General features: G+C 31.3%; 1 protein-coding gene across 1 annotated transcript in view; it reads left to right on the top strand.

The window, feature by feature from the left end:
- Positions 1-22,970, top strand: part of LOC128989482 (centrosomal protein of 290 kDa-like) — a 59,543-nt gene extending 36,573 nt beyond the window's left edge. Inside the window, exons 33-37 of the mRNA XM_054411375.1 lie at positions 17,290-17,341; positions 19,153-19,221; positions 20,896-21,001; positions 21,512-21,549; positions 22,872-22,970. Of these exons, the coding sequence (XP_054267350.1) occupies positions 17,290-17,341; positions 19,153-19,221; positions 20,896-21,001; positions 21,512-21,549; positions 22,872-22,970 (364 nt within the window). The remainder of the gene's footprint in view (positions 1-17,289; positions 17,342-19,152; positions 19,222-20,895; positions 21,002-21,511; positions 21,550-22,871) is intronic.
- Positions 22,971-25,893: the final 2,923 nt, after the last annotated feature.

Here is a 25,893-nt window from a genome sequence, read left to right as displayed (position 1 = left end):
TGGGGACGCCACTATGTGCGTATTTTAACCCAAATATGAGTGAAGGATGAGTGTAGGATGAGTGGCGCGATCTTGTAGTCTTGTTAGTGACTAAGGCCGACATGTTCCTTAGACACAGCTGTTAATTAATAGCCCATACAGCTAATTGCAACTAAGGGACCTACAGTTTATAGTGGAATCCGAACCACATTTTTTCCTTGTAATTTACGAATTGGTCTAATTATCAGGAAAGTACTGCGGATAGTCGTAGTACTCACTAGTGCGGACGTTAATCCACACCAGGAAGCATCGCATCCACAGAGAATCCCTATAAATATCCACAGCTACATACTGACATCAAATAAAATTATTTATTTAATCAGAATTTTAACAAAACAAGTTGCATTAAATAAGTCATATTATTTTTAAAACATGCCTTACATACCAGGTTTACAAATATATACACGGATTTACAAAATGGCTTACATTATACTATAAATGATATCAGAGATATATTAAATATTAATATTTACAATCGCATTCCTAGAGCTGATATGAGTTAGGAATTCCTGGACGCTGTAAGAGGTAAAATTTATCAAAAAGAGATTTTAATCAATTTTTAAATTTTGAAAGGTTTTTAAGAGAAAGTGGAAGATAATTGAAAAGTGTAATGGCATTGTACTGTAAGTGTCTTTTGAAAAATGTTGAATATTTAGGGATTGGTAATGTGTGTGAGTTTCACAATGTGTAGTGGTTTTTGACAGAAACGTTAAATTGAGAAAGTTATTTTTTTACAAATGTCAAGGATTCAAGAATATAAATAGGTGGAAATGTTACAATTTTCGAATATTTTTTAATACATAAAAATAAGAATAGTTAAGAACGAGTTTAGAATTTATATAAATGTTAAGAGTATGAAATATTCATAAACGAAATGGTTTGAGATTCTATTAAATTAAAAATATCCACAACTTAGGATCGAAGCAGCGACATACCAACTAATATGCGAGAAATACAATAATTTACCCCACCAGAAATTTCATTTATAATATTCTTAGACTTCCGTTTAAATTCCTGCGCTTGAACTAATTACGATTTATTGATACTAAGCCGAATTCATCAGGTTCGGCTGTAAACAAGGGACCTTTGAGCACGTGAATAAGATATATCAACCCTACCTTCCAGTTTAGTGACGGGACATGTGTGGGTTTCTAATGACCACAGTGACTCTACGTAGTCGAACGTGTCACATCAAATCACATTACTCTATTTATGGACCACTTTGCATGTAACTTAAGGTTGGAAATTACAATTTATCATCATTTAAATAAACGGTATCAGCAATCTGACAAATAATTTCTCCCATAAGCTTGTGAACAACATATCATGGGCTAGCGGTGGGATCACCTAGGATAATTTTGTAGAAAAAAATCACAAAAGTTGCAATAACTTTTGAACCGTAATTGTTACAGTAAAAGGGTTGCATTATTTTGTTTATAATAAGCACTACATCGCATTAGTTTGAATCAAAACTGGGGTTTCCCCCAAAATCAGATTTTTTTTTTTTATTTTAAGAGATATTTTAATGGGAAAATAACATAAGTTATAATAACTTTTGAACCATAATTTTTACGGAAATATGATTTGTACCATTTTGTTCAGAATCTAAAGGAATATAACATACTAAATTGGTATGAACATCATTCTGGTCATTTTTTAGAAAATCTGATTTTTCCGTTATTTTATGTATACATATAAAAAAAAAACATGGAGATACCATGAATTACCAATACATACTAAATTTCTTTAAAATTGGACTTACATGTGTGGTCTGTAGCTGTACACATCCACAAACACACAATACTTTCTCCATATACTATATATAAGGGGGAAAGTAAAAGTAGATAAATGTTGTTATGTTTGAAAGTGGTTATATTCGTGTAGTAAGATGGGATATAGAATAAAAGGGTGATGGAGAAAAACAAAAACAATTTTTGTTACATTGTGTTTTTGATCATTCTGGTTCTCTTTTGTGGATTTTCTTGTACGTAGGCAAACATATGTGTCGTATAGACATGGGCGTAGTTATCTGTATATACTTCTGTGCGTGGCTTTTAATAACCCTCTAATTTATGAACCATTTGAGCAAAAACCGGAAACCTTACATAATTAATTATTATGGTAAATAATAATGTTTTAAATATTTACGTTCAGATTTATCATACCAGGTTTCAAATCATATTTAGATATTTCAGTTTGAAATCCTCAAAGTTTAATCCATCTCAAACCGTAAAAGATGACAGAATTTGTAATCGAATTCGAACATGGTGCTTTGTTGTACGATGGAACATCGTTACATATGGGTTAAACGGAGCACTTCATAACACTATAGTAAATATCACATAATATAGTAGCTTTAAGAAAATGCTGTAAAATGTGTTTATCTGTGCACAAAGAACAAATCCACAAAGAGGACTAGGATTATCTGGAATAGTTTAAATATTTTAAAAAGTTGGAAAAGAATCGTCACCAAATCTTTGGTGGAAATTCAAAGTAGACACGATGTTAACAGTTTTTGTTCCATATACCACGTAAAAAAAGATATCGTTGGCTTATCGAAAGTGACCCGTCAGTAAACAGCCCACTCCGGAAATAGCTTTTTTGGATCAAAATAAAATAATAATCAAGTATAACATATTTGCATTTTAGTTTTAGTTTGACCCAATAAACAATTTTCCGAAATATGGCTGTTTACTTAGAGGCACCCTGTATAATTTAGGAAACAAAAAGGTTGTCAAACGAGCAGTTTTCTACAAATTCCATTATTTATTTTCCAACCAACCAACTTTTCAAGAAATAATAAGGCGAGTGGGGCTTAATTATTTGAAAGCTTCTTTAAACAACAAAGACCTAAACCTTCCTTTATACTGGGCTCTTGTAATAACTTCAACGACATTATACCAAACATTTATAACTACTTCGTCAAGTATTTTTGGCACATCACTAATTTTACCTCAATAATTATAAAATAAAAAAATCTGGGTGTTTAAATGGGACCTAAATTAAATATCTTAAGAGGTTGGGTAAGTTATATTTGTCATTTTTTGCACATGATAAATATAGCAACGGTACTGAAAATCTTTTTGAAATGTAGGTAGTTTGGTACTGCATTAATTGTATAACAAACACGGACGAATGGTAAAGTGAAATAACTAAAAACAAAAAAAATATGTTTTAATACACTACGACAAAAAGACACATAGAACACCTGCAATCTTAAATGTCCTATAGTTTGAAAACTGTGGTGTAAAAAAAACTTAATATAAAAAATCGATTTGCGACTATAAAAATATTGGATAATAGTTTCAGGTGTTGATAGTAGTCAAAATACCGAATTAAATCAAGGATTGATAGGCCGTTCATTGTAATTGAATTAAGTTAGTAAATTGGTAGTCATTTTTTTGTTTCGGGACTGAAATTAAAGACACGTAAATTATACAGTTCGGCTTCTCCTTTTGCTTTGTTGGCTACTGCAAAGGACTTAAGAGTTGGTCAGTTATTTTAATGAATTGATGAATGGCCAAAATCTCCAAACGTCCAATTACACGTCGTTTCTTAACCAATGACTATCCTTACATTTACATTTGCCTAACAAAAAAAAGCTGCTGAAAAAGTTGCTTTACTTTTCATTAATTATTAAGCTAGTAACGAAAATTGCTTTTATTATTATCTAGAATGGTTTAACGTTTTAATTCACGAACTGTAAAAGGGTTTGATTTCAAATTTAGAACTTAAACAAAAATCTACAGTTATACAATTTAAAATTGCTAAAAGCTATTATCCACGCAGGTTTGAATAATTTAGTTGGTGCTATTAAAATTATTTTAGAGCAACAAGCAGTATAGCTTTAACTAACCAAAAGTAAAAACATAAAATAAGTCATCTTCACTGCTTTTATTAATTATTTGTACGTTCAACGAGTAATTTTGGATACCGATCAGTACTCAAAGTTTTAACACAATTCAAATACTGTAATATTTTAAACTATTGAAAATGTTTAATATCTTAAATATTTTTACTGTTATTTTATTTGACAAAATAATTGAATTGAAAATCACTAGACACAAACGTTATCACAATAAAATGTTTAATTGTGATCTGTTTAAATTAGGCCTATGGTGATACATAATACTTTAATTTCAATAAGAATAAATGCACCTTTAAGTTTTACTAAATACAAATATTTCTCCCTATAGAAAACGACTGTCTTTAAGACGAAGCTTTTGTTCAATATTGACTATTGTTATGAAACAACAGTCTAGAACAAACAGTCGTCTTGCTTTTGTAGATATTGCAATGTAAATTTGCAAATAAATCCATTATACATAATAATAAAATAGAGTTTACATGTATAATACATTAAGGATGAGCCATTAATAAGAAATACGTTAACTTTTTATTTTAAAACAACATTTTCGTGAATATTATTTAATATGTATAGTTGAGTACGATTAAGATATTTTCCCTCCTTAAACGAACGAATATTTACTTTTCTCGTAACGGTAATTTTTTTAAATTGTGATTTTAGTCTTAATTTGGATTTATTTGAGTCGTAATCTTTTACAATACCGTTATTTCCTAACGGAAAATAAATATCTTTGAGATTTGTAATAAAACTAAAATGCAATATTACCTATAAATTTTGACGATGTAAACATTACTTTTTACAATAACATTAAGACACGTTTTATTCACTATAATTTTGATATATTAAACGGGAACGTATGAAGCAAATGGTTTTGCGAAAGCCACATACGAAGATGGGAAAGTGGTATTCTATTCATGCAATAAGTGGACAGACGAAGGAAACAAGAAAATCCATTTTACTTCAACGCATATATTGCATATAAATCAAGAAGGCAGTAATGTTACTGTATATATTTCGCAAGAAATGTATGAAAAAGACCTATTATTCTGAGCTATTATTTACATACTAGCTCAACTAAATTAAAAAGATATTCCAGTAAATATATAGTAGATATATACAGTAAATATTTCAGTAGTAAACTGCCTTGGCTAACTGTTCATCGCCTGAAGAAATCAGTATTAAACTTCTGATTAGGATAATTAATTTTATCCAAATAGTAGAATTGAATAAGGTAATAATTGGAATGCATTAAAACGATTGTTGAAATGAATAATATTTATGGAATTATCAGAAATGTCGTATCAAATATAATTTACATTTTGAGTAAATGTCATAAAGTTAAAGTTATAAACTACAAAATGTTTGATTAGCATTTATTGAGCTCTTGAACTGTTAACATGTTATTTCCTTACAACGTATACATTTTCCATGTGCAAGGGTGTTTGATTGATTTTGTTCATTTTATGTAAAGGATTTATACATGAAAATACATGGAATGTGTTTCCGAATATCATTAATGGTATTCACTCGTTCAGTACATAATAAATACCTAAAAAAGGAAGTAACAAAAGAAAACCTTAATAATGAACATCCATTATTTTATCCTTATATAATTTGTTGTGGGCTAGTTATTGGTAAAGAAAACTATGTATTGTCAAACGTTGATAGATTTTAGCCTTTCGTTAGTTAAATAATTGTTATATTAAGTTATCCTTATTCTTGTACGTCTAACTATAGACAAAAAGAATTAAATATAGACTGTCAACCATGCCACGGTTACCATGGTTACCACAGGTTCTGGCGCACACCGCTGGGAGCGCCGTGTAGTTACGTAGCGCTCCCAGTGGTGTGCACAGAACCTATGGTAACCGCAGCACAGCTGCCGGTCTATATTTAATTCTTTTTGTCTATAATCTAACCCTGAACGATTTTATTTAGTAATATTAATTCTGGCCAAAACAAATATGAACCTAATACAGTTTGTCTTTATTAACCCAACCCAAATTACATTCATTTTCACACACACACAAAACTATACAAAAACCAGTACTTAAACAATAAATACACAATATTCTCAGGTTTTTCGAGGGAGACGAAACATGTTGAAATTGAGAGTTACAAATTGTTACAATCACGCCCCTGTCTGGGTGACATCTTCAGTCGGACGTCCACATTTATAACAATGGAGATTTGCGGTGAAGTGGAATCTTTTACAAAGTTGGTCACGAAACTGAATTGATTTGACACATGATTGTCACTGGTTTATGGAAACATAAACACTTTATTTAAGCTTGTTTTCAAGACAATGATTAAGGCTAAGAGCTTTAAGAAATGTTTATTTATTAGTGAGAATGTTCTACTTTGTTAAAATTAGTGTGTTTTTTTTTTAAGAGGTTGGCAGCCTCTTTTAACCTTGCATTTGCCCGTCCGCATAGACTAAGGATCTGTGCGTGGAACGTATCCAGGAAAGCAAGGGGTGAGCCGGTACAGTACAAAGGTGAACTGTACTGATAAAAGTTTGTGGCAGTGACCAGGATCCGAACCCACGACACTTCTGTCTTGGGCCCAAAGTCAGTGACGCTACCAACTGAGCCACCGACTCACCAAATCTAAAATATACCTATAAATAAGAATTTTCCCCACGTATAAATAAATGTCGCAATGTTCCTTTTTGCTTTGAATGCAGCTGTTAGAAAAGCAAATTTTAAATTGTATTTTGAATAACAAATGGTTTATTTCTCTGTACGTTTTAGGATTTTGATTCGTTACCCTTATACTTGTACATTTAAATTTAGCCATGAAAATATTTTATATAGTAATGTGGACCCCGAATAGAAAAAATGTGAACATGATAATATTGATTTATTATACAAACAAATATAAGCTGGTAAGCTAATTTATTCTTTAAGAACCATCTAAAAGGTTATACAGTCTTGCAGCCTTATTGGACTAAATGAATTAAACTGTGTAAAATAAATTCTTGATATGCAATCTTTTTATTTTCGTCATCTCAAAGGACATGAAAAATAAATTTAACAGGTAAATTGCTGATAAGCATTGTACAATGTGATGTAATAATCAGTTAATTTGATGTATCGTAAACATTAGATTTAAATAAAAGTTCACCATACCTAATTATTGAAAAAAATCTATTTATTTTATTTTACTGGTGTAAAACAGCTTAGAAACTTCTTAACTTCAATCAGATCCATGTAGTGTAGACGAGATAAGTAACATCGTCCCTGAGAAGTTCCAATCCTCATGGGAACTTCAAGTGTTCGAGATGTAGCTTACAGCTTGGTACACTTCTTAGATGGAAGTGCAACGAAAACTTGAACAAAATTGGATCAAACGTGAAAGTTGACAAAAAATGAAGGAGTCAATATTCTTATATAATTAATACAGTAAATGAACAATCTATACATTAATAGGCAAGCATGTTTCTTTAAAACCTTTTTTCCCAGCCCGTGTGCATCACAGGGAAAATCTTCGTAGGAGAAAGATATATTCCTGTAGATGTGCAGAATCTCTTTATAAATTAAAATAGGTTCAAAAATAAGCACAAAAAATAGATTTGAAATTTGTAAAAAAAATAACATGGGGCTTATGGGTTGCTATGCTGGTGATAAAATAACAACAAAGTACATATAAACAGTATATCAAAACAAAATGGAAGATATTCGAGTCACATGTTTTATTTACAGGATGGGGTGAAAATAGAAAGGTTTGTGCATTAAATATTTTGGTCGAGTTTTCGGCCACTGGACGACCTCTAGTTTTTATTAATTAGAAAATTATTGAAAAAAATAGTTAGAGCTTTACAATGATGATATTAATAACTGTTTTATATAGTTTAGTATTTAATAAACAGGAGTAAAGTGTACATGCAAAACGCCTTTTTTAAATCTCATAAAGATGTTCAAAGATTTATATGAACATTAAATACATGTGATATGAAAATTAAGTGGAAAATACTTTATTATAAAAACTTAAATATTACATAGTTAGACGCACGATCCATCATGCATGCATGATACATGTTCTTATATACATTGGACTAATAGGGCTAATTTTTCTGCTAAATAAAACTATTATCCACAATCATTTGGTATATTTTGGTTTGTTACACAGATGAACAAAATATTATTTGTGACTGGTTTTATAGAAAAAAAATAATAGTAACATTTAAATTTACACATTCGCATGAATAGGATTATTTCAACTCCTAATTAAGGTTAATTTACGTAAGAAGGAAAACGAGTTTCAATCTGAGATGGATTTCATAAATAATACTGTTAGTAATTCACCCAACTTGCCTTTAGATATTTGTGGGCTTAAAAGTTGCTATGCTATTCTTATAAATACACTTAATATTAGGATTGCCATATTGTTATAAGCCAGGTGTTTAGCAAATAATGATTTTGTAAATAAATATTCAGTACAGCAAGTACAATTCATTATTCTAATTATTCATAATATTCTATTTATTTAGACTCTTCTTCCCATTGCGAAACGCGGATATGGCGGATATGGTGGCTAGTAATTATACAGGGTGTTTTTTTTTAAAACTTGCATCTTTATTTATGTAAAATCCGCAATAGATAGAAATATGCAGTTTGCGGGAATCATCTATTGACGTAGGGGGACCAATTGTTTTGAATTCAACGTTACATTCACATTCCCCCCCTTTCCCCCCCCGCCCCCAACTTAATTTTTTTAAATAGCAAGGTACCCCTTGTGACATATCAAATAAAAGAGCATGAAAAAAGAAAATTTTTGATGAAAAAAATTGAAAATCGGTTCATAAATTTGTGAGATATTTCCCCCCTCACCCCCCCGGAACTTAATTTTTTTAATAGCAAAGTACCCCTTGTGACATATCAAATGAAAGAGCATGAAAAAAGAAAAGTTTTGGCAAAATTTATTTTTCATTTGATATGTCACAAGGGCTATTAAAAAACAAGTTATGGGTAGGGGAAAAGGGGGGTGATTATCTCACAAATTCATGAGCCGATTTTAAATTTTTTTCACCAAAAATTTTCTTTTTTCATGCTCTTTCATTTGATATGTCACAAGGGGTACTTTGCTATTAAAAAAAAATTAAGTTCCGGGGGGGGGGTGAGGGGGGGAATATCTCACAAATTTATGAACCGATTTTCAATTTTTTTTCATCAAACATTTTCTTTTTTTATGCTCTTTTATTTGATATGTCACAAGGGGTACCTTGCTATTTAAAAAAAATAAGTTGGTGGCAGGGGGGGGAAGGGGGGGAATGTGAATGTAACGTTGAATTCAAAACAATTGGTCCCCCTACGTCAATAGATGATTCCCGCAATCTGCATATTTCTATCTATTGCGGTTTTTACATAAATAAAGATGCAAGTTTTTTAAAAAAAACACCCTGTATATGTGGATTATATGTTTTAAATAGGCAATTGCAAGATACTGGTTTGACGTATTCCTTGATTTAAGTAGCCTTGCAAATAACCATTTCTTTGTTTAAATTGATGAGAACATTCACAGGATCGAATAGAGCATAACTGCTGGGAACAAAATAAGTACTATTTCCAAAAATATTGAATATATATAATCTATCACAATACCTTTTTATAAACTAATATAAAAATTAATTTTAAATAACTATTGAAGTATTCATATAAGTGATAACACGCATTTAGGTGAAAGCAGATGGCAAGGAAAGTGATATTAAGTGAGTGTGGGCTTGAGAAAAAAACTACAGTTGGGTGGTGAAAAATGGCTGTAGTGTGGAGTGTGGCCAGATGGGCAGCAAGTGATTTGTCCTCAAGAACAGTGGGGTGTCTTTAACATTTAAAACATAGAAAGCCGGTATGTATTAAGCAAAAGTTGTATTTTTGTTTCAGCTTTAACAGTAAAAACAGTAAAAAAGTTCCCTGTTTTCTGGTATTCAAACCACTAAAACAAACAACAGAATTTCTAAACCTCAATAGTGTAGCATATGGTTGGAAAGCTTATAAAATGGCGCAGTTTTTAACATATTTGGACACTTTCTTGTATACAGGGTGTGAAAAAATACAATAGACCAATGTTTTTTTTAAATTTTTTTCAAACATCTTAATTTTTATCTTTGAATCTATTTACAATGGAGTTTTTACAACTGATACTCCGTCATTTTGTATCATTCTTATTCAAAATTTAATGTAGAACACGAAAATGACATTGTCTACTCAAATCCATTTACAGGTAACTGAGAAATAGCTGTATTAAGTTTGAAAACATAGTTATTTTTGAAAAAAATAAAATAATTCTTTGGGAAGCTAATTTTTGGAATTGGAACCTTTTTAAAACGTTTTTATTAGGTCGCTTTCTTGTCCGCTACAAATTTTGCAACCGATTTTATACTAACTTCCCGATGAGCTAGGGACTTGAAACTTGAAACATATCTCACAAATGGAAGACAATGCAATATTATACAATTTAATTTTCATATTTCCCTTGGGCTACGCCCCATGGGCTTGTTTTTATTAAATCGATTTCTTGCAAATTTTGATACTTCCCGATGAGCTAGAGACTGGAAATTTGAAACATAGCTCACAAATGGATGACATTGCAATATTATATCATTTAATTTTCATATTTCCTTTCGGGCTACGCCCCATGGGCTTGTTTTTATTAGCTCGCTTTCCTACAAATTTTGATATCAATTTTAAACGATGTTCCCGATAAGCTAGAGACTTGAAATTTGAAACATAGCTCACAAATGCATGACAATGCAATATAATATAATTTAATTTTCATATTTCCCTTGGGCTACGCCCCATGGGCTTCCAAATTTTTCATGTTTACATTTTGTAAAAATGTAAATACATCAATTAATTTAAGTCAGCTGTAAATACTTAAATTTGACAGTTCGAAGAGCAGAGGTTAAGAGGTACAGGTTCTGCTCCCAAGAGATTCTTTATACAAACAAACATTTCAAAATAAAGATAAACAATCTGATTGCAGATATAAAGGTTTTTGTTAGTAATGTCATTTGTTATTTATTTAGTATTATATAAAGTAAACAAAAAATTAAATAGATTGATATATCTATAGTTAGTAGGTAGGCCATACACTCAATCTAATACATAATTATATGAAAAGAAACTCAAATAACCCTTAGATTTACCACATGCCTCTGTCTTAATCTGATATAGATGCATGAAATAGATTTAACACCCACACGCATTAAAAACTAAAAAGTAGAAAATAATTTATAAATAAAAAACGTTTTTAAAACAAAACGTTTTTAAACGCACTAAAAATTAGAAAATAATTTATAAATATGTAGAGAGAATAATTACTTGTAAGATTTAAAACGAAAAACGTGGGGTGCATGCAATTGATAATAATACATTAGTTCAATAGGTAAAGCTAATTGTAAATTATCCATTGCATGGACCCCACGTTTTTCGTTTTGAATCTTATAAGTAATTATTCTCTCCACATATTTATGAATTATTTTCTAATTTTTAGTGCGTTTAAAAACGTTTTGTTTTAAAAAAGTTTTTTATTTATAAATTATATATGCATCATTACACTGCATTTACTTAGTACTTACGCCAAAAAATTTTTGTAACACTGATGACCAGCCACCCTGTATAAGAAAAGCTAATTGTAAAAACTTACCAGCACGCATTGAAAGACTATCTACTTAAAGGAACGTACCTGAAAATGAAAACAAATTATTGTCAACATAAACAACTGGAAAGTTATCGTTACGAGTACGTTTCCGGTTATGAAAGCTATAAAATACAAATCAATGATCCAATCCTAAATAAAAAATGGATATATTGAAGGAACTTGGATTAAAGATTCAATGGCAAAGTCCATAAGGAACTTTTGTACTACTGTACAATATTTTTGTAATGCTATTTATATTTTTAAGCTTTCCTATAAAACATTATTAACAAATAATGTTTTAGAGTAAAGCTTAAAAATATAAATAAGAACCATGCAATTTTGTAATATGATGAAAACATTTAAGATTTGAAGAGCAGCTGAAAACACAATACGCTAAACGAATGCCTTTGTCTTAATGCTGCTATTGTCTCTGTAGAGGTATAGGACCGCTTAAGGTTTTAAATTTAATGTAAATAATCTTCAAGCCTAAATATTATAAAGATTCAGAATTATTTTGAAAAATTTTTTTATTACTTTCAGCTAAATTGAACTATGCACTACAAACAGTTTGGACTATTTTACACTTTGTATAAGTTAACAATAGAATCAATATGATTATAAATGTTGAAGTATTCTATATAATGTTTCAACTGTTAGTTTAATTAATGTATAGTGTTTAAATATTTTTTTTCAATTCACTTATATTATTGAAGCTTAGTATGATAAAGTGATATAATTCAAACATATTGTGTTGTCACCTTAATGGTGACGATTGAAAATACATTTATGACAAAATCTCTGCAATATGGAAATTTACTGAAATGTACTTCTACATAAGTTTATGTTAAGGTATTTAATTAAACAAGTAAATTCCTGTGAACATTTTTATATGTATTAGATTATTGAGTAATATCCTAAGTAACATTACACTAGTTACATATCTTTATTTTACTCACTTTATCAAGTAAAAAATGTGTTCAGTCAAAATTGCGGTTATGACCGATAGTTTTATAAAAACTCTAAGTAAAAAAAAACATCACTACAATAATTATGTTTTTACATTAGTTATATTTTTTAGTAAATTTTTACTATTATGAATATTGATATTTTTTATTTTTTATTTACATTAGTTTGTTATTTAAAACAAAATTTTCAAATATAAAAACCTTTTATGTGTATATTGTTATTGTTGGACAATATGTTCAAGTTAGGATCGCCGGCTTATTTCAGCAATGAAGATAAACGATTCTTGGTTGTTTACCCTTTGCTTCGTTACTTCATCTTCATTCTTCTTATATAATCAAGTCGGTCTTAGGGTTTGGTAATATTTATAGTTCTTTTAAGAAGGTTGGAATGAAGTGTATGCAGCTTTTTCAATGCAGTAAAATAAATAAAGCAATAAACTTTAATTTAATTGATTTTAACCCCGAAAGCTTGCTTTGTAATGAAACATCTTGACAGAGTTTATGTTTTAGTATTACAATATGGATTATTTATTCTAACACCCATAAATATATTTACACTAATAGAATAAACATTAACACAGAAAATATACAGTAATAAAACATATCTTACAATATTTTTTTATGGGCGACTGATATTGCCCAATTGGAGATGGGTATTTTGGCATACTTTGTAAAATATTTTTCTTTCCTGGATAAAATTTAAATAGTCGGGAAATAACTATATTGGCTACATAAGATACTATATACATTTACGTATGTTACTATATAGCTTTATCTGAAATTGGTTTGTATCATGAATTAAACTTAATTACTCCAACTAAATATAGTCGTCGTATTTTGTTGAAAACAACATTTGAGTAGCTATTAGTATTGTTCAGAATAGCGTTATGGTTCTTATTATACTATAGTAAGTGTAATAAGTATAATACTACTAGGTTATAGTTCTCATAACCTTAATAGTAGAAATTAAATTTAAAAGATGTATGAACTATGTGGAAATTGCCTCAACACTGCATTTACATACAGCAGAATCTGTATGGGTAGGCATTTTGGTGTGATTGGGTCGGTGCGTTAAAAACCAAAACATACAACCTCAACTATTATTATTAACTAAAAAACAACCATACCGCATACATAATTGAGTAGGTATTATAGTTTTAGTACTCATTTTGAGTTAAAATATTTGCATTGCTATAATATCCATTTTATTATACTATAGGCCCTAATATTATTCAAACGCGTTTAAAGCCATATTCCCTAATTATTCTTTGCTCATTGATTGAGGATGTGCTTAAATATCCACTTTAAAAACTCGTATTCATCAGGTATGGTTCAAATACATTTTCTCCTCCGATGCAAGAGGTTTTCGAACAGTAGATCTTTTGGTTCAAAATTATATTAGACACATTTTTTCCCTTTAAATATTAATTTATATTTTAATTATTTTCATGAAACGCAATCTTGTCTCGGCATCAGCTGATTCTTTGTGTCACGATGAGCTGAGCTGGAGATACAGTCGTAAGCTGTATTATGAGAAGCCGCTTTGTACACAGACTGTTGTGGATCCTAGGAAATTTTGTTGTTTAATCTCGAGATTTGTTGGAGTTTAATTTATTTCGCATCTTATTTGTTTTCATGCATAAATAATGTTTGGTTTATTTTTTTACTAGATTTATCTTTGTCTTACGTAGGTCATTGTGTTATTCTACTTTCCTTCAAATAAAAAAAGGTCCTAAAAAGGATTTGGGGCAAGTTGTAATGATTATGAATAACTAAATATAATAATAATGATAATTATTATTTATTTAATTATATTTACAGTTAAATATTTTCTTTATTTGACGATTTGCATAGATAGACGGCAATTGGCCATTCAAAATAATACAACCAAACAATTTCAGCTTCCGTACTCGTAGCAATCATGTACGTGACAGGCCTGTCTCTTGTTTTACGTGTTTTTATGTTTTTATCGTGTTCGTGTGTGTGTACAGTTTAACGACGCCAATTCAGGTGGATGTATGTGTATCTGAGGATGGCATTTTGATGCCGAAACAGCTGTAATATACAGAAACGTGACGAGGTATTTATATTAGTCATCAATTCAGCTCAGGGGCTAAACCATGTCTATTGAAATAATACAAGTTACAAATTTATCCAATGATAATTGCAGTCATGTAGAAAACCATTTCGGCAGGAACCTAGAGGAATAAATAGTTGAGATCATTACAATAAGCAATTGCCACCAGTAAAATAATCTCAATTTTATCAACGAGGTAACAACACAACAAAGAAACAATGATAATTAACGTAACACGACAACGAAAATATATTTAAAATTGCAAACAACAATGACTCGACATGAAGCCACACCTTGCACACAGATTATAAAAAAGAAGTAAAATTGTAAAACTCATTTTAATTCCAGGGTTGATTTGCGGCGGTTTTGTAAAAGTTCGTTGATTGAAAATCCCGATGAATAGACGCTGGGAAAAGGTCAGTGTTCCATTTAATATGAAGCAAGAGGTCTCGAATTGAATAGAACACATTATAATAACCATAATAACCATCCAATATCCTAATAATATTTTTCATCCATCAACTGTCCTGAGGTGAAGAATTGTTTTGGGTCATTGCTTCTACCTCATGTTATCAAATCAGTACAAATCTGCTAGTTTAACCAATAAACCTATGATTTTTGTCTGTAATCTAAAATTATACTACTTGTAGACTTATTTAAATTAAACCAAAGCTTAAGAAATGCACTGCACTATATCCATGAAACTAAGTCCCTTAGAATTTGATTGTAGATATTAATATTGTCCAGTATGAATTGATAAATGCAGCGCTAGCAGCTCTACAGATGTTAGATTTGTCATTCGTTTGTCGTTGGAAACGCTGAATCGCTGTCACTGAGCGTAATGGCATTCAGTGTTTATGCGACAGAATTCTAATTGGATTTACAATCATTAGTCAGCAAAAAGATTTTCCACCCCCGAAAATACACGGATGAACAGAAATAACACCGGTAGAATCTAGAAAAATATATTTGCATTTAAATGTATCTTTTGTTAACAATAATATCATCTTATTATCAAAATCGGACCCCAAGTATGGTCTGTAGCTCTGTAAACATCCACAAATACACACAGAAATCACTTCAAAAAATACTTTTGTGTTCATGGGGACCCAAAACAAATATATCCACTTGAAACTCAAACTTGAAAATTTTGATGAAAAAAGTATTTCTCCATATACTATGTTAGGGGGAGAAAGTAAAATAACTTTTGGTGAAATATTAGAGGTTTTATTTAAAACACCACAAAACATTGGTCTGTCAATTAGATAATTCGGACTCTACCAAGGCCGCATTTGATATAACCACTCCACCTTAGGTTGTAGGAACGCCTAACTACAAAACTGTACACAATAGGTTCTTTAGGAGGAAATACATCTACGATAATTCAACACTAAAAATCAATGAAACTGTGATATATTTTCTATACATAAAAATCACATGGTAGTGGCAAAGGTTCAAAAGCTAGCAACTGTTAAGGCATCATAGTGCATATAGCTAATAATTAGTTTCTTGATAGAAATGTACAAAATTTTCAGGTGTGTCTTCAATACTCACGGCAAAAAACATTATTATGAACCAGAAACGCAAATAAAGTATACATGATTTTATAAAAACAAATTTTGAATGTTCTCAATATTAAGAAAATGCGTATAGATCTAAAGGTTCGAGAGTGTATGAAATAAATTATAAGCCTAAAAACATTATCAATTTCCATAAAAGATATTTGTAACTAATTGTGTTTGTTCGTGGTTTGACGCGTTTTATTATTTACAGCGCAGCTGACTCAGTGAATGACTAAAATATAATCAATAAGGGTTGAAAAATCGACACGTCCGTGTACCCACTATATATTGCTAGTTTTATCTCTAAATGTTTGCGCTGTTCCACAAAAAAAAAAAACTACTTTCTATGCATAGTGTTTAATTTGGTACAATGTATTTGAATACAATCAATGTACGTAACAATGTTCTTGAAATCGTCGATGCTGTTTTTTGTGTACATTTGGTGTCACAAACTAACAATGGTTTTGGAACATCTCGTAAAAAAATCGCTTATTGCTTACTTCTAATAATTTTGTTCTCAGCAAACATCTATGTCCTAATGGGAGAACTTTCTATTTTCGTTAATGTTTTGGTTGAAAACAACGCCAAGAAGATTGCAATCCTTGTTCTGATTTTAACTCAATGTGTAGCTCCTATTTTACAATTAGTCGTGACCCTATTGACAGAAAGATTGGTTTTGAAAGGAATTGGCGTATTACAGAAAATTAATAATGAACTTTTGATACTTAAATATAACTTAGATTTCAACGACTCAAGACACATATGGAGATCATTTACCTTCTTGAGTTTGTTTTTTGTATCAACCGTTGTCTTAGATATAATTGCTGTTTGGAGATTAGGTTTCGACTCATTGGTTCTAAGAATCCACATACAGTACATCATATGTGTTTCGTTCGATTTGGCAACCCAATTGCATCAAGTGAAAGTATTGCAGCGTTTTTTCCAAGTTGCAGTGAAACTAAATAGTTCGTTATGGGATCAACTGCGTGTGAAAAACAAAAACTTAGCAGGTCAAAACCTGTTAGTAGTGAGCAATATATTCCTTCTACTTTGTAAAGCTAGTAGGATATTTAACAACAAGTACTCTACGATTTTAGTGTTTACGTTTTGTAAAACTGTGATTTCTGTTGCTCCTAGTTTGTGCACCATCATTGTAGACCGAATGGTGGAGATCTATGTGTCTAGTGACGTAAAAACGACTTTCGATTATGTAAAAACCAGCTCAACCATAATATCTCTGATTTGGTTGGTTTATCAGTTAGTAATTTTTCTCTTCGTTGTTAGTGTATATAACAGTGTTTCATATAAGGTAAGTTAGGTAATAGTATTAAAAGTTATTTTATAATAAGTTGACCTTAAAAATATACTCTATAAATATATGATTACAAAAAAGAGAGCATCTAAAAGATTTTCTTACTTTCAAATACTGATTTTGGTTGTATACACCAAACATTAAAGCAAACTAATTCAAAAGGACAATTTATTACGAACCGAAGAAAATTCTTTCATTATTATCTACAGAAAGTACCTATTTTCGCCAACAGTGATGATAAAAGAATATAATTGTTACTCAAGCTCTTAATTTACATAAGATTAATACTTGATTGATGCTTTCAATCAGTTCTTTATTTGCCCATTACGCGCTAGTGATATTTCTATTGCTGAAATCAGGTGTCTTTATTGGTCAACAATGCAAAATTGAAAACAAGTATCAATTTGTTAGTTTTTCATTGTTTTAGCATTGTTTAAGCTTGTAAAGCTCGTTCACTGCGTAATGGACATAACCTTGAACTTTAACTTCTAAATTTCTCGTTTTAATATATTTTTTCTATAACCATTTGCTTTAATTTTGATATTAAAATGCTGTTTATTGGAAAAAATAACAAGTTTTATCGCACTAAGGTATTTTACTCTGTATTTGAGTATTTTTGCACTTTCGTTACCGGAAGTACCGGACTTTCGTTTTCATACCGGAAGTGATTTTCTGGCAATTACTCCAATCATCACATATGAAACACGAGTGTGAATAGGAAAATACCACTTTCAGTACTATAAAGGGCTAATATTTATGATATAAACAAACATTGTGTCAAGAACTAAGCTAGGACAGAAATGGGTCTTGGGCAGTAACTCAATCAGTCTGATATTCTAGGAATGATTCAGTTTGAATATAGTATATTTCGTACCTAGGGCCTAAAACCAGGTTTTGCCCGCTCGAGATAGTTCTTAAATTCGAGACGAAGTCGAGAACTTAAATCGATCGAGAGCTGCAAAACCATTTTCGGTCCGTGGTACGAACACTATTTTTCACCACACTACTACTATTCACCCCAATAATAATGCACACTGATAGTCAACACAACTACAACTGTAAGGTTATGTGAAGAAGTAATTTCAGGAATCAGCAAAATAATAATAAACAGTTCAGTTGCTAGGCAACGGTGAAAATAAAACAATGCTATGGATACTGTTTGTTTAATATGCAAGCAGACAGCTGATTTTGCGGCCCCGGGATGTTAAAACCTGCTCGGTCCCCAAATTCCGATGACAGCTGGAATGGTCAAAACGTAACTTTCAGCCACCAATGTATGTAATACAGCCAAAAACATCGTAGTGTGGTGAAAAATAATTTTTGGTCCAGACGAAATGTCTTCTTGTACATCTTAAAGTCAATTTTATATGAAATAAACCATTCTACATTTAATATTCGTTTTTAAGATCATGGTTCGATATTTTACCTGATTGCAAACGTAAAAAACTACAATCAACATAGTTTCTTAGTTACAAAACAGTTTTTACTACCTAATATAACTTGAAAATGGGAACTGGAGTCGCTTTCCTTTCCTGTGGTATTGTAGATTTAGATAAATCTTTCTTGTATCTTCTAAAAAATAGTCATGCAGAACACAGTCTACAAACTCAAGGAAAATCCAGAGTAAACAAAATTAAATAAACCATGTCAAATATGTTTAATTATAGATTAATTCCATATTGTTACAGGTGAGCGAAATTGCTAATACTCTTCATGAATTGGTCACAACTGAAGAAGTCGATAGTATTGCTGAGCAGGTATGGGGTTTTATATTATAAACTGATAAATTTACTAGGATTGGCTACGAGAAGACAATCGATAAATTATAGTTTTATTTTATTAGATTATTCGTAATTAATAATTACCTTAACACCCCAACTTAGACAATTTTTTCTTGTGCCTTGAAAATATCGAATAATTATTTCATTTCCGATTAGAATAAAGCAATTTTTTGAAAAAGGAAATTTGTAAAGTATGATGCATTGTAAAATTTACAATATATTTATCAAAGACTTTATAAAAATCTAATACATGACTTGCATATACCTAATACTAAACTATATGAATCGTATTTATTATTCATCGATAACAACCCAAGACTCACTTTAACGAATTAATTTCATTTAGTATATAGGACATTTGAATATCTTTAAATAATTCATTCTTGCAATAAATCTGTAATTTGCATTCAACCAAAAGAGGGAAGCTTTTTCCAATACTAAATAGGTTAAGTTATTAAATAAAAAAAATAAATATTAAGTTAATACAGTTTGTTCTAAAATTCCCGGAACGGTTTAATATATTTTTAACCATTATAGATAATAAAGTATAAATTTGTATACTATGGTACTTATTATAATCCACTTTAAGGAACTGTAGTGTTTATCTCATGAGATAGGGGGGGGGGGGTAGCAATAGGAGCAAGTAGAAAAATAAATGCTGCCATTTTGGATAGAGTCAACTTTTTGAGGTCGGGTTTTGTTGAATCTTTTGTCACTTTGATCACTTTGATGTCTTTAGCAACCCATTCCTCCTTGAGGCCCGCCCCCTTACGAAAAAATGATACCTGATATATGAGTGGTTTTTATGAGTATAATTGCTATACCAATACATACTATTTTATATATAATGGTTAAAAATATATTTAAACGTCTCGGAATTTTCTAACAAACTGCATACACCAAGAAATCTAAGTATACGTTAAACCGGAGTTGATGTTTAGTAGAGTGGTAGAGAGTTGTTGTAAAGTGTTGGGTTTAGTCTACAAATTAACCATTAAAATTGGAAACAAAAGTGTATTGTTATGTTATAATGTAATTACTATGTATGCACTTTATGAGACTTGATTATTTTGGTGCTTCATACTTTGGAATATATTATTGGGTGCTTATCGTAATTTGAATTTTAAATCCTTAACTATTTCATTAATTCAATTTAGGTATTGTAGTTACATTTGAATATAATTTTTAATTACCTTTTAACAGTTTTATTTAGCAATTTTAAATAAATATTTGACGTTAAAAACTATTCAAAATATTTGTTTTTTTCTCTTTGTTGCAGTTATTTGATTTTTCTTTGGAGATTCTTCACTCAGACTTTCATTTCAGCGCATTCGGTTGTTGTAATATTGACTTCACTCTTATTTATATGGTAATATTACATGTCAATTTAGCTTTAAACAAAATTAACATCAGGGCCGCCAATTGAATTCAAACATTGGCTCTTATGGGGAATATATTTGTCTAATTAAAGAGTAGGAATTTGATTGTCCTCCCCCTACTCATACATTTTTGACGTGCTGTGTGCCACACCCTTGAGATGACAGTTCCTCAAGATGCTTAGTTATTTTATTTGGATTTAACCATCTTTAATGATTATTGTAACTGTTCATTTTCTGACTTGGTGATATTACTTTTGCCCCTTTCCCCAAGGGTGGAGCTGGGGGAGCGGCTGGTGTAGTGGTTAGAGCGTGGGACTTCGGTTTCCAGGGACCTGTGTTCAAATCCCACCAAATCACCAATGAATTTGATCTAAGTGGTAAGGCCTCAACCCCTAGGTCTAGCCTGAAGTAATTTGAAAAACAATCCCAGGCTAATGCCTAGCGTCCTAGGAAAAAAACAGGTTGCAGCCCTACATCCTTTGTTGAATGTTACCCAACACATCACCAGTATGTCAACCAGTTGGTATTTCTGAATGTGCCATACAGAGGTGGTCTTTCCCCCCACCATTTCATCCCCACCCCTCCCCTAAGCTGAAATGGAGCATTCTGATTGGGGGGACCATTCCCCGGACCGTCTACTACCCATGAATAGATATTGTGTACAGTACACATTAGTTAAAAGACACAAACATTAAAAGTTAGCTTATGTCCTACAGACAGTTTCAGTGTAGACAGTTATGATTAAAGTGGGTAACAGATGGTTACAAAAGTCACAGTAACTAGCAACAAATAGACAATTATCATTTACAGGTACTCCGGTTCACAGTTAAATTAACATTTATAGTGGTTTGTAGTGGTTGTGTAGTGGTTTGTGGTTTGTGTTACAGTGACTGTAGTTATTGAAAGACAATTTACCAACAAACAGGTCAGGGATTCAAAACATTCAATTTATTCGCATTAAGGGTTCCATCCTGGTGCTAAAAAACACCACTCCGACAAAAGCTGGGGAAAGATCACCATTGTTTGTCATATTCAGAAATAACAGCATGGTGATGGGTAACATCCAACTAAGGATTCAGGGCTGCAAGCTGGTTTTTTCCTAGGACGAGCTTGGGGTTGTTTTTCACATCACTTCAGGCTAAACCTAGGGGTTGCAGCATTATCACTTGGATAAAATCGCTTGTTGATTTGGCGGGATCCCAGGGAACGAAGTCCCGCGCTCTAACCACTACACCAGCCGCTTTCCCAGCTGCAACCTGGTGGAAAGGTGCAAAAGTAGTATCACCAACTCAGAAAGTGAACAGTTGTCATAATTATTACAGATGGTTATATCAAAATATAATAACTCAGCACCTTGAGGAACTGTCATCTCAAGGGAGTGGTACAGAGCATGTCAAAAGCTTATGAGGAGGGGGAGGTCTATCAATTTCCCACATTAGACTAATCTATTTCCCATAACAACCCATGTTTGACCTCAAGTGGCGGTCCTAACTCATCATGTTTCGATGTATAAACAAAATAATGTAAAAAATGCATCACTTTCATCTGAATGTGTTTTCGATTCTGTCATTCAGAACGGATATTTTGTTGATAGGGTAAAAATATCTTAATGTACAGTCCACCTGGTATAGCTTCAGAACATTAGCTATTCGCCATTCTTAGATAGAACTAACAGTTTCAAAATTATAGTTTCTCCTAAAACACTATTAAAACGCAATGCTAACTCTTTTAAATATGTCTCACAATATAAGAGAAACTGTTTATCATCGCACTAGAGCAATGCCAGACATGACGAACCAAACAAGTTCTGATGTTAGAACATAATAAGTAATCTACTTTTACTTATTGGAAAACTTAGTAATTCCTGCTCCTGGTAGATGGACAGTTGATGCATGATAAAGTTCTCTATTAGTTTAACTTTATTAGTAAAATATGATCAATTGTGGTATTTATATGTTATGAAACATTTCATTAAAAAATACGATGTACGAATCAAAAGTAGTACAGTATGTAAAATTTCCATAAAGTTTCTATGTAATTTAATTGAATTAAAATATGTATATTTGAAATGTTTTTGTTCTTGTTTGAACAAAATTTATCTAGTTATGTTACCGTGATTTAATGTTAAAATATTTTTAATTTAAATAAAAGGGGGCGAAGACTAGAGGGTATGCTAGATTTTAGAAAATATACCTAATCTTTTAAAAACCTAGATTGTACGCTTTTTAATAATTGTCGTTCTTTCAGGTACTCGGAAGTATATCCAGCTACACCATCCTTCTCGTACAGTTTCAAATAACTACAAGCACCTCCACAACACTTTCCCCAGCTAACTTCACCACCTAACCCATTCAAACCATCAAATAACTACAAACATTTCCGTACTATTTAGTTTTATTTATACTCTATGACTTTATTCAAGAACAATTTCATATCGGTGCCCACTAAAGTGTCTACAACCCTTTTGTTTTTGAAGAATACAAATGTAGGGACTTGCTTTATTTTGTGTCTTGCGCTTAGATCTTCAGCTTCCTCTATGTTTGCCTTGAGGAAGATCACGTCTGGGTTGTTTTTGGCGGCTTCTTCCACCTTCGGACTGATCATCTTGCAGGGACCGCACCATTCGGCGAAGAAGTCAAGGACTACCAGCGTGTCTCCCGATGCCTGGAGGATGTCCGCCAGCTCCCCAGCTGATCTAACAATAGGCACCCTCCAAGGATCACTTGAACCTCGGTTTTCGGGTGAGGACCCATCGGATTCGTCCGACGGACGCCGTTTTTTGCAACACAAGTTACCTATTGTGAATATTTATCAAACCTGGTTGACGAATTTACATAAATGATTTTGAATGGTTGAGGTAATTTGTTTATCGTTACTGCGGAAACTAGTTTTGCGTTTGAAATTTCTTGATTCTGTTTACCATGAGTTTACTTACTGACTCATATGCTCATATCAAACTGTGATTTAAAATTATAGAAATAACTTATATAATGGTGTTCCTGACAGTTAAAAGGATCTGGGTCTGGACTGATCATAACATTTAAAAAATTACATCACTGGTCTAAAAGTAAACATATTTTCATCATTATTAAATATAACTGTCAAACAACACCCAATCCAATGGTTACGGTGATATCACCCTTCGGGCGTGACGTCATTTGTTTGTGTTTATGGTCCAAAATGCTTATTGTTCTAATATTCGTGTAGTAATCTAACGCAGGAGTGTTTTGTCTAATATGTTTGGATACCACAGATGAAAAATGAGCTAAGTAAAAAGAAAGATACCCCCGCCGCAGCAAACCTGCAGACTTAGCGAATTTCCATTTGCCTGATTGGATTTAAACTAAAATGTCTCCTTAAAAATATCACATTATTATTCCCTATTTAAACAGAATTAGTTTAACGAGTACTTAGGTTTGCTGCAACAGGGAGGGTAAAAAAGTATTTTTTATGTAAAATATTAAAAGGTACTACTGTGGTTTAGTAAGAAATTAATGTATTTTCCAAATTTGATCAAAATATGTTCATAAACAAGCAAACTACAACAGTTGACTTATTCTCCATAAGAATAACATGGGAAATTTAAAATAACAATTTTTTTGAATTTTCTCCGTAACAGTTAGGCGCATAATAACGCTTCAATATACTAAATTATTTGTATTTTTAAGCTCTACAAAATGGTTTAAAAAGAAATTGTAAAATTTTGTGTTTTTAGGGTCAAAAATGGGAAAAACCTATTTTTACCCCATAAAACCCCCCATAAACCCCCGTTCCCATAGTCCGATCGTGCTGGTTCGCGAACTCATTCAAGTTTATCCCACCTTACACCTTCAAACCAAATTTTATCAAAATCGGACAAAAATTACTCAAGTTATCGTGCGGATGGACACACACACATATATATATATATATATATCTATATATAGATATATAAAAATTTGAACGAATGGTGTTTTTGGCCTCTGGGGACATCAAAATGAAAATGTAAATCGGTCCCGGGCTTAGGTCTTACCATGAGACCTACGGTAATAGCTACTTCCCTATAGGGAAATTCGCTAAAAATTAAAATGACTGCAGTGATTTATAAACAAAATTTCTATGCGTCCATAATTAAGAGTGATGAGTCTAAATACATAAACCTAAAAAAAAGTATGATTGCTAATGCATCAAAATTTTAACAGAAGGGTGGACGTTTCCAGGTGACAAAAATGACATTTTAATTCAATAGTCTGATTTAAATTTCATCAAACCAAGACTTACGTTATTCATAGTAGATGTAAACAATTGTGTTAGTGTAAAGTATTCGTAAATTTCAAGCACAGAAAAGGTATATCTACAAAAATCACGCTAACAACTATTGTTTGATACTCTTTGCCATACTTCCATAATTGCTTGTTTCCTATGAAATTTGTATTTGGAATGATTTAATTAACAACTGTTATATTCATTGTTTTTTTTTCGAAATATACATAATTACAGTCCACTTAAAGCTCTTTACTTTTTTTTATTACAAGTTATTTTATTTCAACGCAAAGCAGTTATCTACCAACTATTATGCATTGTATTCAATTGTGTTTAGGGATTATTTAAAAATTGACTCCATCCTAATAAACCCTATAATGCCCATAGTATATTTTGCAACTGAGACATAATAAGGTTTGATATGAAAATCTCTAACTCAGGGAGCAAAATATGATATTATGGTGTAATTGTGTTTTTGGGGAAATCATACCTCAGATTATCTTAAAGATAACGAAGAAAGACAAATTATAAAGTACAATCTTATCAGTCTATTTGTTATAGTTGCTAAGTAACTGTATCAAAAAGAGTATTGATTTTGGGTAGTTGAGTAAATGTGTTAACGAAGTAGGTTACAATAAAAGCCGGAAAGTAAAAGAACTGATTTTCATTCTCTATCTTATATGACAAACAACAATGTTAAGTTATCTTGTGCTTTATTGAGGTTCACCCAGACAATAAATATCATCAGTTAACTCTATAGAGGAAAAATATTCTATATAACTAAGTTCTCAAATTTACTTTTGTAAAGTAAGATGTTTTGCTCTTTAGTAATAGGCCCTTTACAATCTCAATGTATACATTTATTAATTAAGATAGTTTTAATAATACTTAATCCATGGAAGACAAGTAAACTTCATAAACATACAGATGATGGATCATGGCACTAGTAAGAACCTCGTAAAAGGTTAATGTAACAGGAAATGTGTATCGATGGTTACTAGGTTTGTTGGTTAACATGCACAGATGC

Source organism: Macrosteles quadrilineatus, unplaced genomic scaffold (genome assembly GCF_028750875.1).
Source record: "Macrosteles quadrilineatus isolate MER2022 unplaced genomic scaffold, UCM_ALF_1.0 Scaffold_3__2_contigs__length_128488019, whole genome shotgun sequence".
Taxonomy (NCBI): domain Eukaryota; kingdom Metazoa; phylum Arthropoda; class Insecta; order Hemiptera; family Cicadellidae; genus Macrosteles; species Macrosteles quadrilineatus.
This window is presented reverse-complemented; position numbering and strand designations above follow the sequence as displayed.